We start from the raw sequence: 16,371 nt of genomic DNA on the forward strand, positions 1-16,371 counted from the left end.
CTGGAGTGCAGTGGCGCGATCTCGGCTCACTGCAACCTTCACTTCCCGGGTTCAAGCGATTCTCTTGCCTCAGCCTCCCAAGTAGCTGGAACTATAGGCATGCGCCACCATGCCCAGCTAATGTTGTATTTTTAGTAGAGATGCAGTTTTACCATGTTGCCCGAGATGGTCTTGATCTCTTGACCTTGTGATCCACCCGCCTTGGCATGCCAAAGTGCTGGGATTATAGGAGTGAGCCACCGTGCCCTGCCTTGTGTCCCATTTTTGTGTATAGAACATTCTAAGAATAGCAATACTAATACAAACACCTTATTTTCCCCATTCTTACCCCAATCTCTCCCTCTCCCACTCCCAATACTGTTTTTTTACTTTACCAGAGTTCTGGGTATGGAGAAATTAGGGATGATCCTTTATTTCAGAGGCCTCCATAAATGTTAGCTTGTTTTTATAAAGTATCATCAGTGGCATCAGGATTTGATGCACTAAACACAAATGTTTATGTTCTCCCTGCTGGAGGAACAAGGTCTGTATCAGTCCTTCTTCCTGTGTATCTTTTCTGAATTTAGAAATTTTAACCTTATTCAAGCTGTATTTCAGTTGACTTGAAATCAACTGAGAGAGCAAATATCTAATCAGATATTTTTTGCATCCTTTTTTGAGGGAACTTTGGTTCAGTTCATTTGGGCTTTATTTTGAACTCACCTCTGGGTTCAAGTGATTCTCTTGCCTCAGCCTCCTGAGTGGCTGGGATTATAGGTGCGTGCCACCATGCCTGGCTAATTTTTGTATTTTTAGTAGAGACGGTGTTTCACCATGTTGGTCAGGCTGCCCTCAAACTCTTGACCTCGTGATCCACCCGCCTCGGCCTCCCAAAGTCCTGGGATTACAGGCATGAGCCACCGTGCTTGGCCCTCTTCTTTTTATTTTTAAAAATTTTTTTGAGACTCTTGTCGCCCAGGCTGGAGTGCAGTGGCAGGATCTCGGCTCACTGCAAGCTCCGCCTTCCGAGTTCACACCATTCTTCTGCCTCCGCCGTCCGAGTAGCTGGGACTGCAGGTGCCTGCCACCACGCCCAGTTAATTTTTTGTATTTTTAGTAGAGACAGGGGTTTCACGTGTTAGCCAGATGGTCTTGATCTCCTAACCTCGTGATCCGCCCGCCTCGGCCTCCCAGAGTGCTGGGATTATAGGCGTGAGCCACCGCGCAGGCCCTGGCTCTCTTCCTTTTAAAATAATTGTGTCACTAGGATGGTTCAGCGTATGCACATCAATGAACAGGATGCATCTCATTAAGAAAAACAAGGACAGGCCAGGCGCGGTGGCTCACACCTGTAATCCCCAGCATTTTGGGAGGCCGAGGCATGCGGATCACAAGGTCAGGAGATGAGACCATCTTGGCTAAAACGGTGAAACCCTGACTGTACTAAAAATTAAAAAAATTAGCCGGGCGTGGTGTTGGACGCCTGTAGTCCCAGCTACTCGGGAGGCTGAGGCAGGAGAACAGCGTGAACACAGGAGGCGGAGCTTACAGTGAGCCAAGATCATGCCACTGTACCCCAGCCTGGGTGACAGAGGGAGACTCCGTCTCAAAAAAAAAAAAAGAAAAACAAGGACAAAAAACATATGATCATTTCAATAAACATTGAAAAATGTATGTGAAAAAATTCAACATCCGTTTGTGGTAAAGATTATCAACAACTTGAGTGTGGAAGGAACATACCTCAACATAATAAAGGCTATTTTTTTTTTTTGAGACAGGGTCTCCCAGGCTGGAATGTAATGATATGAACGTGGCTCACTGTAGCCTCGACCTCCTAAGCTCAAGAGATCCTCCTGTCTCAGCCTCTCGGGTAGCTGGTACTACTGGTGTGCACTACCATACCTGGCTCATGTTTTATTTTTTGTAGAGACAGCCTCTCACCAAGTTACCCACAGGGCTGGTTTCAAACTCTTAGGCTCAAGGGATCTGCCTGCCTCAGTCTCCCAAAGTACTGGGATTATAGGCATGAGTCACTGCACCTGGCCTCACTTCAGCAGAGTACTAGAAGTTCTAGCCAGAGCAAATAGGCAAGAGAAGGAATTAAAGGGGTTTAGATTGCAAAGGAAGAAGTCATATTATATTCTTATTTATAGATGACATATTGTATTTAGAAAAACCCAAAAACTCCACCAAACAACTGTTAGAACTGAGAAATGAATCTAGTGAAGTTGCAGGATACAAAATCAACAACAAAATTTAGCCTTTATGTATATCAACAGCAAAACAGTTGTACTCTGTCTACGTTGTTTAGGTACTCATTATATAGTATATGCTTCCCCTTTAGTCATTTAGTATTAGTTCTACAATAATATGTTTAGTAGTCACTGTCAATACTTAAGTCAGTTTCTCTAGTCATTTTGATTGTCTGAACCCATTGGTTTTGTTGATTCCTCTGGAAAGGATTAGGAGAACAATATTCCTTCTGTTCTTTGGTGTTGTTCACAATTTATACCTTTTATACTTGCGTAGAACATCAGTTTTGTTGGCTCTAATTGCTAGGCCCACATTTTCTTTATGTATCTTTTTTTTGTTTGTTTTTTGGGACAAGGTCTCACTTTGTCACCCAGACTGGAGTGCAGTGGCACGGTCACGCTCACTGCTCCCTTGACCTCCTGGGCTCAGATAATCCTCCTACTTCAGCCTGTTGAGTAGCTGGGACCACAGGTGCATGCCACTGTACTAGTTAGTTTTTATATTTTTTTGTGAAGACGGATTTTGCTGTGTTGTGCAGGCTGGTCTCAAACGCCTGAGCTCAAGCACCCTGCCTGCCTCAGCCTTCCGAAGTACTGTTATTACAGGTGTGAGCTGTGGTGCCTATCTTGTTTTTTTCTTGCACAAAGCATTGCTCTTGACAAGTTTGTTTTTACTCTAATTTCATTCTCTTCTGGGTCTCTTGCCATTTCTGCCTAGTTGTCCTGTGGATGCTTGTTCTTTTAGAGTCCAGTTCTTCTTTTTTTTTCGTTTTTGGATGAGTCTCACCCTGTCTCCCAGGCTGGAGTGCAATGGTGTGATCTCGTCTGACTGCAACCTCTGCCTCCCGGGTTCAAGCGATTCTCCTGCTTTGGCTTCCCAAGTAGCTGGGATTACAGGTGCACGCCACCATGCCCAGCTAATTTTTTTGTATTTTTAGTAGAGATGGGGTTTCACTGTGGTGGCCAGGCTGGTCTTGAACTCCCGACCTCAAGTGATCTGCCCACCTCAGCCTCCCAGAGTGGTGGGATTACAGGCATGAGCCACCACACCTGGCCAGAGTCCAGTTCTTAAACTAAAGAATGTCTTAGTGTGGACTGACTAGTTAGGGATTGATATTCTCAAATACAATGTATTTTCATTGACATATTTACACATTTTTTGGTTTGTTTTCCAGACATTTTTCTTAAATTTTAGTTTTAAGGATCTGTACTGTATTTTTATTATTTGGCAGCTTATTGTCCATAGCTTTAAGTTGGGTGTCTTTTGCCTATCTTCAGTGTTTGGCACTTTGCTTTCTTTTCTCCCGTTCCTATTTTTCTCTTCATTTCTTTTTCCTTTTATTTCCTTTTTACAGGAAAAAAATTTGCCCAGTTTTATTCTCTGTTATCCTTGAGGCATTAATTGCTAAGTTTTATATTCCTTGTAGTTTAGACTCCATTTTCATATTTCATATTCTTTAAATAATTATTTCTTGAGTTCTGTAATTTAAAGAAGAAATAGGAAAACTTAGAGATATGTTATTCTTTTATCAGATTTTTTTTTTTTTTTTTTTTTGAGACAAGGTCTTGCCCTGGCTTCCAGGCTTGAGTGCAGTGGTACCATCTGGGCTCACTGCACCCTCTGCCTCCCAGGTTCAAGCAATTCTCGCACCTCAGCCTTCCAGGTAGCTGAGACTTGATTCTTGTGCCTCAGCCTCCTGAGTAGCTAGGATTTCAGGGTCGTGCCACCACGCCCGGCTAATTTTGTATTTTTAGTATAGATGGGGTTTCACCATGTTGGCCAGGCTGGTCTTGAACTCCTGACCTCAAGTGATCCACCTGCCTCGGCCTCCCAAAGTGCTGGGATTTCAGGCCTGAGCTACCATGCCCGTCTGTTGTTTTCAATGGGATTTAAGAAAAAGGTGATGCAAGAAGTGTCAGATTTTTAAATTTTTTGTAAAGATGGGGATCTCACTATGTTGCCCAGGCTGGTCTCCTCCTGTCTCAGCCTCCCAGAGTGCTGGGATTATAGGTATGAGTCACCGTATCCAGCCTTAAAGTTTCCTTTTTTCCCCTTTTTTTGGTGACCAAGTTGTTCTGTCGCACAGGCTGGAATGCAGTGGCGCCATCTTGGTTCACTGCAACCTTGACCTCATTGGACTAAGGTGATCCTCCCACCTTAGCCTCTGGGATAGCTGGGACTACAGGCACTTATCACCACACTTGGCTAATTTTTCTGTTGTTTTTTTTTTTTTTTTTGTAGAAATGAGATTTTGCAGTCTTAATAGTGAGCTAAGAAATAAAAATTACACCAAATATAGGCCATTTTAAGTAATTAAATTAGCTTTTTTAAAAAGTTCATTATGCCCATTTTGGGAAAGGTTTTGAGGAGGCAGGTTCTCTTATTTACGGCTCATTGAGTATATATCTTTACAGCCTTTGTGCAGAGCATTTTTGTGGAGATGATTTTAAACTCCTTTTAACGCTGGTAGACATTTATTTGACCCTGTTGTTTTACTTTGTTGTATTCATTCTTAGAAAGCTGTCATTGGGGCTGGACGTGGTGGCTCATACCTGTAATCCCAGCACTTTGGGAGACCGAGGCGGGCGGATCACCTGAGGTCAGGAGTTCAAGACCAGCCTGACCAACATGATGAAACCCTGTCTCTACTAAAAATACAAAAATTAGCTGGGCACTGTGGCATGTGCCTGTAATCCCAGCTACTCGGAAGGCTGAGATACTAGAATTGCTTGAACCAGGCAGGTAGAGGTTGCAGTGAGCCGAGATTGTGCCACTGCACTCCAGCCTGGGCAACAAGAGTGAAACTCAGTCTCAAGAAAAAAAGAAATCTATCTTTGGCCGTGCATGGTGGTTCATGCCTGTAATCCCAGCACTTTGGGAGGGCAAGGCAGGAGGCTCATTTGAGGTCAGGAGTTCAAGACCAGCTTGAATAACATGATGAAACCTCATCTGTATTAGAAATAGTAAAAATTAGCCGGGCGTCGTGGCGAACACCTGTAATCTCAGCTACTGGGGAGGCTGAGGTGGGAGAATCGCTTGAACCTGGGAGGTGGAGGTTGCAGAGAATCCCTTGAATCTGGGAGGCAGAGGTTGCATTGAGCCAAGATCACACCATTGCACTCTAGCCAGAGCAACAGAACAAGACTGTGTCTCAAAAAAAAAAAAAAAAAAAAAAAAAAAGCTATCTTTGATGTGTGTTCTGATTCGGGTATAAGAATGGACCTCAGCCTGCCGCAGTGGTGCACACCTGTAATCCCAGCACTTTGGGCGGCCAAGGTGGGCAGATCACTCAAGGTCAGAAGTTCAAGACCAGCCTGACCAACATGATGAGACCCCGTCTCTACCGAAACCAAAAATTAGCAGGGCGTGGTGGCATGCCTGTAGTCCCAAGCACGAGAATTGTTCGAATCTAAGAGGCGGAGGTTGCAGTGAGCCGAGAACACGCCACTGCAAGGTAACAGAAGGAGACTTTGTCTCAAAAAAAAAAAAAAAAAAATGGATCTCTGGCAGTGTTTTTGTAGTAATAAAAATTTGTAGAGTAAGAAAGATATAGGCCGGGCACTGTGGTTTACACCTCTAATCCTAGCGCTTTGGGAGGCCAAGGTGGAGGAATTGCTTAAGCTCAGGAGTTCAATACCAACCTGGGTAATATGGTGGAACCTTGTTTATACTGAGAACAAAACATTAACCAGGTGTGGTGTTGTGCACCTGTATTTCCAGCTATTGGGGTAAATTGGTGGGCGGGGGGGTGGAGTGCATGAGGTGGGAGGATTGCTTGAGCCTGGGAGGCAGCTATAGTGAGTGCTGATTTTGCCACTGCACTCCAGCCTGGCCAACACAGTGAAACTCTGTCTTCAAAAGTAAGGCCGGGCTCGGTGGCTCACACCTGTAATCCCAGCACTTCGGGAGGCTGAGGTGGGCGGATCATGAGGTCAGGAGTTCAAGACCAGCCTGACCAACATGGTGAAACCCGGTGTCTACTAAAAATACAAAAATTAGCTGGGTGTGGTGGCACGTGCCTGTGGATCCTAGCTGCTCAGGAGGCTGAGGCAGGAGAATCGCTTGAACCTGGGAGGCGGAGGTTGTAGTGAGCCAAGATCCTGCCACTGCACTCCAGCCTGGGCGACAGAGCGAGACTGTCTCAAAAAAAAAAAAAAAAAAAAGTAGCACCTATGCAGTGGATTGTCATGTAGCATTAAACCTGATATAGATATTCATAATAAGTTGTGTGTTTGTGAGTGATTCTACGTAGTAGTATGTTAAATATTCTGTTTTTGATAAAAGAGGAAAATAGCCAGGTGTGGTGGCTCATGCCTGTAATTGCAACTCTTTGGGAGGCAGAGTGGGAGGATTGCTTGAGTTCAGGAGTTTGAGACCGGCATGGGCAACACAGTGAGACCTGTCTCTACCAAAACAGCAACAACAACAACAACAAATTAGCCAGGCATGGTGGCTGCCATGGTTGCTACTCAGGAGGCTGAGGTCAGAGAATTGCTTGAACCTGGGAGGTCAAGGCCTTGGTGAGCTGTGATTGTGCCACAGCATTCCAACCTAGGCCACAGAGTGAAACCCTGTTTTTTGTTTGTTTGTTTGTTTTTTAATGAAAAAAATATGAATACCAAATACATAAATAGTTTTGGTGTTAGATGGTCACCTTATGGATTTTTCAATTTTTCTTGTGTTTGACATGTAAAGCTTATAATTTAAGAAACTTTAATGATGGGAAGGGATGAACATCAGTGGTGCTTGTATTGGAACAAGGCTACCTGAATCTGCTGGATAATGAGTATGGTACATTTTTTAGGTTTGAAACACTGGGAGCAGAAAATAATAGTATTAGGGAAAACAGGCAAACTTCATATAGGCTTCTTGCAGCAGGGACACCAACAGTCTACTTTCATTTTGTGAAAATTGATTATATGAATTGGAGTTATCTTGTTATACCCAACTAAATTTAGAGTCAGTGGACCAAGGGTTATGGTAAAAAAGTGCTTGGGGCACAGAGCGCTTGCCCAGGGATTATATTGCAAGCCAGCTGCCCCAATGACATGCTGTAACCTTAAATCCAGTTTACCTACTAGCTGTTGAGATGAACTCTTGTGACTCTAAGTCTGGTTTTACCAACCGTCTTCACTCACCAATCAGAGCTTACCAGCTCCCGAAAGCTTTAGTAGTTCCAGCGAGTTTTCTTTCAAAACTAGGTCATGTTTATTTTTCTAATAAAACTCCCAACTTTGTTTGGACACACGGGAGGCCACCCTATTATGTATGTATGTATGTCCTGGATTGTAATCCTACTTATATATTCTTCCCAAATAAAACCTTTTTTACTTAGAGATTTGTTTCTCTCTATATTTTTGACTTTAACAGTTCATAACAAGTTACCATTACTCCAAACCCAAATGTGTAATGTGGAAATGCCATCTTTTAAAAGCTCATCTCTTGCTTTGCTTTTCCCTTTTACTTCATCTAGTTAGCACGACATTGGTGCTCTTGGCTGTGGCACTGGGATTTCTTGGTTGTTATGGTTCAGGAAAATGATTGTCTGATTTAGGGATAGTGAGAGTATATGTAAGGTCCTTACATGTACAGGGAACAATTGTGGTAATTTTTAATAAGTGTAGACATTGAATTTCTGTACCAGTGTCTTTCTGGGTATAATGTAGCAGTACTGTGGCAGTTAAACTGAGGTCTCAGCAGGCATAGGTTGGGATGAACAGGCCAAAGCACCTGGAATTTGTGTAATCACCCACCCACATGGCCTGGAAAGGCCTTTTGAAAAGTGCTTTAAAATGCAAAAAATGTCAACAACTCCTCTTTATCCCACTTTAGTCAAGATTATTTGAAATGAGTGTATATAAAAAACTGAGAATAAAAGCTGTCTATTAGTTCCTTATGGCTTTTTTCCTCTAAGATCTTTTTGTAAACTGTTCAGCTTTTTAAATACTTATGTTGGGAGTTAGTATAGACTTGGTTAATGAGGCAACTTAAACTATTTTGGAGTAATTTTCGATTTAGTAGACTGTTGTACAGAGATGATACAGATTGTTCCTGTATATTCCTCACCTAATTTCCCTGTTGTAATAATTACAGTACCTTTGTTAAAACTAAGAAACTAGACAGGCACATTGCAAAATCACTCCACAAATGAATAACTTTCTTTAGAACTTTTCTGATTTTTTGTTGCTAAAAACATCAGAAAACGAAACTTAGTAATGTGATCGAAAAAATATTTTGAGTGACAAAAGTAACTGGAAGTAAGTTTTCTGCAACTAGCCAGATGTGGTGGTGCACACCTGTAATCCAAGCTACATGGGAGGCTGAGGCAGCAGGATCTCTTGAAGTCAGGAGTTGGAGGCTGCAGTGAGCTATGATGGCATCACTGCATTGCAGTCTGAGGGGACAGAAGGACACCCTACCTTTTTTTTTTTGTTTGTTTTTGTTTTGTTTTTTTTTTTTTGTTTTTTGAGACGGAGTCTCGCTCTGTCGCCCAGGCTGGAGTGCAGTGGCGCGATCTCGGCTCACTGCAAGCTCCGCCTCCTGGGTTTACGCCATTCTCCTGCCTCAGCCTCCTGAGTAGCTGGGACTACAGGCGCCCGCCACCGCGCCCGGCTAATTTTTTGTATTTTTAGTAGAGACGGGGTTTCACCGTGGTCTCGATCTCCTGACCTTGTGATCCGCCCGCCTCGGCCTCCCAAAGTGCTGGGATTACAGGCGTGAGCCACCGCGCCCGGCCTACCCTACCTTTAAAAATTAAATAAATACGTAAATAAAAACTTTAAGAAATTGTGATTTAGGCTGGGCATGGTGGCTCACGCCTGTAATCCCAGCACTTTGGGAGGCCGAGGCAGGTGAATCACCTGAGGCCAGGAGTTTGAGACCAGTGTGGCCAACATGGTGAAACCCCGTCTCTACTAAAAATACAAAAACTAGCTGGGCATGGTGGTGCATGCCTGTAGTCCCAGCTACTCTGGACGCTGAGGCAGGAGAATCAGTTGAACCTGGGAGGCGGAGGTTGCAGAGTCAAGATCGCGGCACTGCACTCCAGCTGGGCTAACAGCACGAGACTCCATCTCAAAAAAAAAAAAAATTGTGAAGAGGGTAACTTTTGCCAGATGCAGTGACTCAGACCTGTAATCCTAGCACTTTGGGAGGGTGAGGTTGGAGGATCACTTGAGCCCAGGAGTTCAAGACCAGCCTGGGCAACATAGTGAAACCCTGTCTCTTAGAAAAACAAAATTATTGTGTATTAAAAAAAAGATAAAGTAACTTTAAAAATATTTTTAGTTTAGCTAAATACAGCTTTTTTTCCTTCAGAACTAACCAGCATACCTTTTTAGACCTGACAACAGCTTTGTTGACACAAAGTCTAGTTCTAAGCCTGTGTCTGGGCAGTTGTTTGCGTTACCTTTTAATTTTTCTTTTATTGTTTTTTTGCCTACCAACTACCGCTAACGATTTCATTAATTTTTAAGCCTTTTTTTTTTTTTTTTAATCTTTTAAAAAATTAAATAGAGACAGGGTCTCTCTGTGTTGCCCAGGCTAGTTTCAAACTCCTGGGCTCAAGCAGTTCTTCTTTTTTTTTTTTTTTTTTTTTTGAGACGGAGTCTCGCTTTGTCGCCCAGGCTGGAGTGCAGTGGCCGGATATCAGCTCACTGCAAGCTCCGCCTCCCGGGTTTACGCCATTCTCCTGCCTCAGCCTCCCGAGTAGCTGGGACTACAGGCGCCCACCACCTCGCCCGGCTAGTTTTTTGTATTTTTAGTAGAGACGGGGTTTCACCATATTAGCCAGGATGGTCTCGATCTCCTGACCTCGTGATCCGCCCGTCTCGGCCTCCCAAAGTGCTGGGATTACAGGCTTGAGCCACCGCGCCCGGCTCAAGCAGTTCTTCTACCTTGGCTTCCCAAAGACATGAGCCACCATGCCCGGCCAAAAAGTTTTCATTATTTTTTGTTTTTCTGCTTTCTTTTGAGCTGATTTCCCCGACCCTGCCAAGGGAAAGAAAATTCAAATAAGTCATATGGCCAGTTAAGATGAACAATAACTTTAGGTCATTTGGTCAAAGGAATAGGTCCTTTATGTTACTTAATTTGATGCTTATTTTTCCTATGGGAACAGGTTGAGAGGCCTAAATTCAGGGTCTTTTATTTGTTTTTACTTAGTGTTTCTAGTGCTTGAGAGCCTTATCTGTTTGACCCAGATTTTGGAATCTAACTTAAGCTTTTGGTTTTCAAATCCTTAACAATTGTATGTACTTTCCAGGCAACAGCTGAACAGATGCGTCTTGCTCAAGTGATCTTTGATAAGAATGATTCAGATTTTGAAGCTAAAGTTAAGCAGGTATGTTTCTGGCAAAGGATATCATCATTTTTGTAATCTGTTTGGATTGTGCTTAAAGGGATAATTTCAGTAAAGATTTTTGTTTTAAAGTATTACTTCTAGCTTCTAGTCTCACCTGAAATCTGTGTATTGGATTTTGGACTTGTGATTAAATACCTTTATTGGTGGGCAAGCAAAAGAATTGAATATGTTCACCTACCTTACAATACAATCTTTCTGAGTTATTAGTGTTTACATGTGAACATTGAACCAGACATTTCTGTAAGCACACTGAGATTTTCCTATACGTATATACATAGAAAGTATATCTAACATTTGGCACAGTCTCTGGGAATTTTGTTTAATGTTAGGGATGAACTGAATTACCTTTTAAAACATTTCTTTTCATAGAGACATGATCTCGCTCTATTGCCCAGGCTGGAGTGCAGTGGTGCTATCGTAGTTTACTGCAGCCTCAAACTCCTAGGCTCACGCTATCCTGCTGCTTCAGTCTCCTGAGTAGCTATGATGACAGATGTTCATCACCATGCCCAGCTAATTTTTAAAATATTTGTAGAGACAGAGTCCTGCAATGTTGCCTAGACTGGTCTTGAACTCCTGGGCTCAAGCAATATGCCTTGGCCTCCCAGAGTCCTGGGATTACAGGATTACTGGCCTGAATTGCCATTTCAGACATGGTTGTGATTTCATACTCTTGTTGGAAAAATACAAATTAAATTTTAGGGCAATGTCTTCATTTCAAACTTTAATAAGAGGTATTTTTGATAACTTAATCTTAATTTCCAACTCTACTTTGCTGACTTTGTTTCTTATCAAGATTCTAGAAACGAAGCTGTAACCCCTATCTCAGTGCCAGATATTCCTACTCTTAGTAGATGTCATCTAATAATTGTTCTTTGGAGTAAATGTCTCACAATGAAATCTTGTCTTGTCTCACAAGAAATCATAGATTTCCTTCTCTGGAATGAGATCTTCATACAGTTTGAGATACACTTATATATAGTACATCGCCTTTTATCTGAATAGTATAGATAGAGCATTGGCCCAGGAGTTCAGAGATTTAAGTTCCAACTTTAGTTCTGTCAGTAATCTGACCACTGGGGTAATTTTGATGCTGACTGTATGTCTTTTTTTTTTTTTTTTTTTTTTTGAGACGGAGTCTCGCGCTGTCACCCAGGCTGGAGTGCAGTGGCCGGATCTCAGCTCACTGCAAGCTCCGCCTCCCGGATTCACGCCATTCTCCTGCCTCCGCCTCCCGAGTAGCTGGGACTACAGGCGTCCGCCACCTCGGCCGGCTAGTTTTTTGTATTTTTTAGTAGAGACGGGGTTTCACCGTGTTAACCAGGATGGTCTCGATCTCCTGACCTCGTGATCCGCCCGTCTCGGCCTCCCAAAGTGCTGGGATTACAGGCTTGAGCCCCCGCGCCCGGCCTGTATGTCTTAAAAATTGTATGTTGCAGGCATTCACTTAGTACAGATCATTGATAAAAATGAGACTTTTATTAGTAGCTATCCAAAGACTGAAGCGTCAGAAAGCTATAGAGTATGCAGAACTTTTGCTGCTTGATAAAATGAAAAGATGAAAGCAGAGAGGCCAAATGGTATAGTGCAGAGAGCTGTGGTTATGAGATGAGGAGGCCTGGGTTCTAGATGGGCTTTGCTATTAATTACCTTTGTGACCATAGACAAATCACTTGATATGTTGGGATCAAGCTATTTTGAACTTCAACTAGTACATACTAAAATAGTTAAATGTAGTTAAAATGCAATAGATACAAAATCATAGGTTTATTCACTGATACTTGAGAAACCTGCATTTTGCCTAGTCTGTGATTGTTCTAGTGATGAAAACGCTAAGTAACAAGTATCCCTTGCTAATGATGATAAACTGAAGAGTTTCTTTCATCATTACTTCAAGCATAGCACCGTGTTGAAGATCCTTGAGAAAATAATATGTCTAGGAGTGTGTTTTGTGATAGTAGCAGAATTCCACTAGTAAGACTTTAGGGTGTTATGTAACTTAGTATGTATATGGAATTATATTTTTGTTTTCTTTTTTTGGTGGGGAGACAGGGTCTCTCTCTGTCTCCTGTGCTATAGTACAGTGGCACAATCATGGCTTATTGCAGCCTTCACCTCCAGGGCTGAAGCGATCCTCCTACCACCACGCTCATTTAAATTTTTGTAAAGATCAGGTCTAACTATATTGCTCAGGCTTGTCTCGAACTTCTGGGCTCAAGTGATCCTCTCATCTCTGCCTCCCAAAGTGTTGATTATAGGCGTGAGCTGCTGCGGCTGGCCGTTGAAGTGTTCTAATCCAAATGGTGAAAGCCAATATGTGGAATATTATCCCTGACAAAAAATTTGTATTGGATTTTCCATGAATGGTGACCATGTACTCTTATAGTTCTACCTCATATTTAAGTTTAGGAATCCTGTGTCCTTGAATTAAATCTGATTATTCAGATACCTGATCTTGGGTATTCTGAGAATGTTGGTACGTATGTATGTGCTGCTGATTAATGATCTGCTCCTTGGTCAACTTGGAGGAAGATTGATTTTTAGTTAAATTCTACCAGTGTTAGTGAAAGGACATGCATGGAATGGCCACAAAAAAAATAAAACGTGTCTTCATTGTAAACTCAGAGTCTAGAAGAGGCTATCTTCATGTAGAAGGATTATGTAATTCTGTATTTGTATAGAAGAGTCTTAATATTAACATCAAGTGCCAGTTTTTGGTTGCCTCTAACCATTTTCTGATATATTCACTAGCTTATGGAAGTGACAGGGAAAAATCAGGATGAATGCATAGTGGCCCTACATGATTGTAATGGAGATGTGAACAAAGCTATCAATATATTGCTGGAAGGGAATTCAGACACAGTAAGTATTATTAATTGATTTGCATTGTTTACATTTGTCTACAATTCCATAGCACATTTTCAACTTCACCTTGGTTGGGGGTGGGGATGGAATGGATTATGGTGCCATTCCATATTTGTTTTAAGTTCCAGAAAGAACGATTACCTGAAAAGACTGTTTTTGTTATGTATGGTTTCTTCATGAAGTCATAGAATCTGAAGACTTGAAGGAGAACTTGGTGATCTACTCCAGCCTTACAGTTTCCAGAAATCTCTGGACCTGTGTGTATTTTCACCACCCTCACCTGAAAAGCATCTCTTGGCTCTGTTGCTTATGTTTCTTCATCTCAGTCCTCACCTCTAATTACTTCTTACATCTCTAGCATAACAGAAAACCAGAATTGCTGGTATATGTATTTGCTTATGTGGAATATTAAGTTTTCTTTATTTTTAAATTTTGTTTTGTTTTATTTTATTTTAATTTTTTTTTTCTTTTTTTTTTTTTTTGAGATGGAGTCTTGCTCTGTCGCCCAGGCTGGAGTGCAGTGGCGGGATCTCGGCTCGCTGCAAGCTCCGCCTCCCGGGTTGACACCGTTCTCCTGCCTCAGCCTCCCGAGTAGCTGGGACTACAGGCGCCCACCACCTCGCCCGGCTAGTTTTTTTTGTATTTTTTTAGTAGAGATGGGGTTTCACCATGTTAGTCAGGATGGTCTCAATCTCCTGACCTCGTGATCCGCCCGTCTCGGCCTCCCAAAGTGCTGGGATTACAGGCTTGAGCCACAGCGCCCGGCCTTTAATTTTAGTTTTTTGAGACAGAGTCTCACTCTGTCACCCAGGCTGGAGTGCAGTGGCTTGATCTCGGATCACTGCAAGCTCCGCCTCCTGGGTTCACACCATTCTCCTGCCTCAGCGTCCCAAGTAGCTGGGACTACAGATACCCGCCACCTCGCCCGGTTAAGTTTTTTGTATTTTTAATAGAGACGGGGTTTCACCGTGTTAGCCATGATGGTCTCGATCTCCTGACCTCGCGATCTGCCCACCGGCCTCCCAAAGTGCTGGGATTACAGGTGTGAGCCACCATGCCTGGCCTTTTTTTTTTTTTTTTTTTTTTTTTTTTTTTGAATATTGGGTTAAGTTTGGTGAGCTTGCAGGCTCATGAGCTCAGGCCTTGGATTTTAAGAAGGATGCAGCTAAAGCTACACCAGGCACTTGTCAGCCCTAAAACTATGCTCTCTGCGTGTATGTATTTATATTTAAATATTATATAATATAGTTTATATATATATATATATATATTTATTTTTATTTTTATTTTTTGAGACGGAACTTCACTCTGCCACCCAGGCTGGAGTGCAGTAGTGCGATCTTGACTCAGTACAACCTTCGTCTCCTGGGTTCAAGTGATTCTTTTGCCCCGGCCTCCCAGGTAGCTAGTACTACAGACATGCGCCACCACATCTGGCTAATTTTGTATTTTTGGTAGAGACAGGGTTTTGCCATGTTGGCCAGACTGATCTCGAACTCCTGACCTCAGGTGATCCACCCGCCTCGGCCTCCCAAAGTGTTGGGATTACAGGTGTGAGCCACCACACCTGGCCTGTGTTTATATTTCTTAAATTGAGGAAACTATTTTAGAGTAGATTAAAACAAATAATGACTCACCTAAAAGAGGATACAAAGATGAACACATCAATAACTGCTTTTCCTTGGAAAATTTAAAACAAACAAACTGACCGTGTCAGTGTTCAGATTTAATTGAAGTCTCATTTTAGGGCCATGCTGCATTAGGTACAAGAAATACAAAACTGAACTGTGAGAAACTGAAAGCTAAAATGACTGTATTTTTAGTTGATGTGAAACAAAGAGAATGAATTCTTTTACAGTAAAAATTAACTAATGTGGAAAAGATTTCACTGTTTGAATGTAGCAGTAATTGTTGGTAAAATTCCATGTAAGAGAACACTGATACACAAGACAAGCCACTAAATTTGTGATTTTTTTGGGGGGGAAAACCATGTTAAATGATAAATTAAAATTTTGAATAATTTTGGTTTACTGACTTGGGAATAAGTATCCTGGGTTTTGCAAAATATGGAGGATCTGTTTACCTTATTGCTAATGGATACAGCAGAGCATGGCTTTCAGTTATTTTCAAAGTGAACTGAAGAGCCTAACTGCCCTCTTCATTTAATAAAAAAAAAAAAAGAAAAAGAAACATCTTTGGGAATAAACAAAATAATCCAAATTGTTCACTGGAGGGGATCTTTTTGGATCTTTTTATGGCACAGGTAAGTCCGGACACTAATTTTTGTTGCCTTTCCTTTAGCTGCAGCAGATTTAATTCCTTTTCTCTGGTAGTTAGGTGAATTTTTAAGTCTTAAATGTCCAGTTTTCTCTTTCTGTTTTGAGTTTTAACACCCCCTCCTCATTTGGGACAGAACCTGAAGGAGGTGCTTCTAGGCTATGTATTAGAAAGTAAGGCTGACTGGGCGCGGTGGCTCACACCTGTAATCCCAGCACTTTGGGAAGCCGAGGTGGGTGGATCACAAGGTCAGGAGTTCGAGACCAGCCTGGCCAACATGGCAAAACCCCATGTCTACTAAAGATACTTAGCCAAGTGTGGTGGTGGGTGCCTGTAATCCCAGCCTCTCAGGCAACTGAGGCAGGAGAATCGCTTGAACCCAGGAAGCGGAGGTTGCAGTGAGCCGAGATTGCGGCATTGCACTCCAGCCTGGGTGACAGTGCGAGACTTGGTCTCAAAAAAAAAAAAAAAAGTAAAGCTGAATTTTTCGTGAATGTCTTTTTGGTTACCTCTTGAACAATTTTATAGTGTGGGCTATATCTGACTTTTGTTTTCTTCAAAGATAAGAAAATAGCAGATGAAGTTCTGACTATAGTTGTGAAAGAATACACTTGTTCGGGGCTGAGTGGGCTGTG

At 42.3% G+C, this 16,371-nt stretch overlaps 1 protein-coding gene across 42 annotated transcripts in view; it reads left to right on the forward strand.

Moving 5' to 3' along the window:
- The window catches only part of UBAP2 (ubiquitin associated protein 2), a 129,733-nt gene that overhangs the window by 39,188 nt on the left and 74,174 nt on the right, over positions 1 to 16,371 (forward strand). For 25 of the 42 annotated variants that reach the window (XR_013404740.1, XM_077965827.1, XM_077965824.1 and 22 more), the window contains 2 exons: positions 10,496 to 10,573; positions 13,346 to 13,456. Coding sequence is in view for 35 of the 42 variants with exons in the window: in XM_077965827.1 (XP_077821953.1) it covers positions 10,496 to 10,573; positions 13,346 to 13,456 (189 nt within the window). In the remaining 7 variants the exon portion in view is untranslated. Of the gene's footprint in view, positions 1 to 10,495; positions 10,606 to 13,305; positions 13,457 to 16,371 lie in introns of all 42 variants that reach the window. The other 17 variants (XM_077965821.1, XM_077965835.1, XM_077965816.1 and 14 more) reach the window with 2 other exon arrangements.

This window comes from Macaca mulatta, chromosome 15, assembly GCF_049350105.2.
Source record: "Macaca mulatta isolate MMU2019108-1 chromosome 15, T2T-MMU8v2.0, whole genome shotgun sequence".
Lineage (NCBI taxonomy): Eukaryota > Metazoa > Chordata > Mammalia > Primates > Cercopithecidae > Macaca > Macaca mulatta.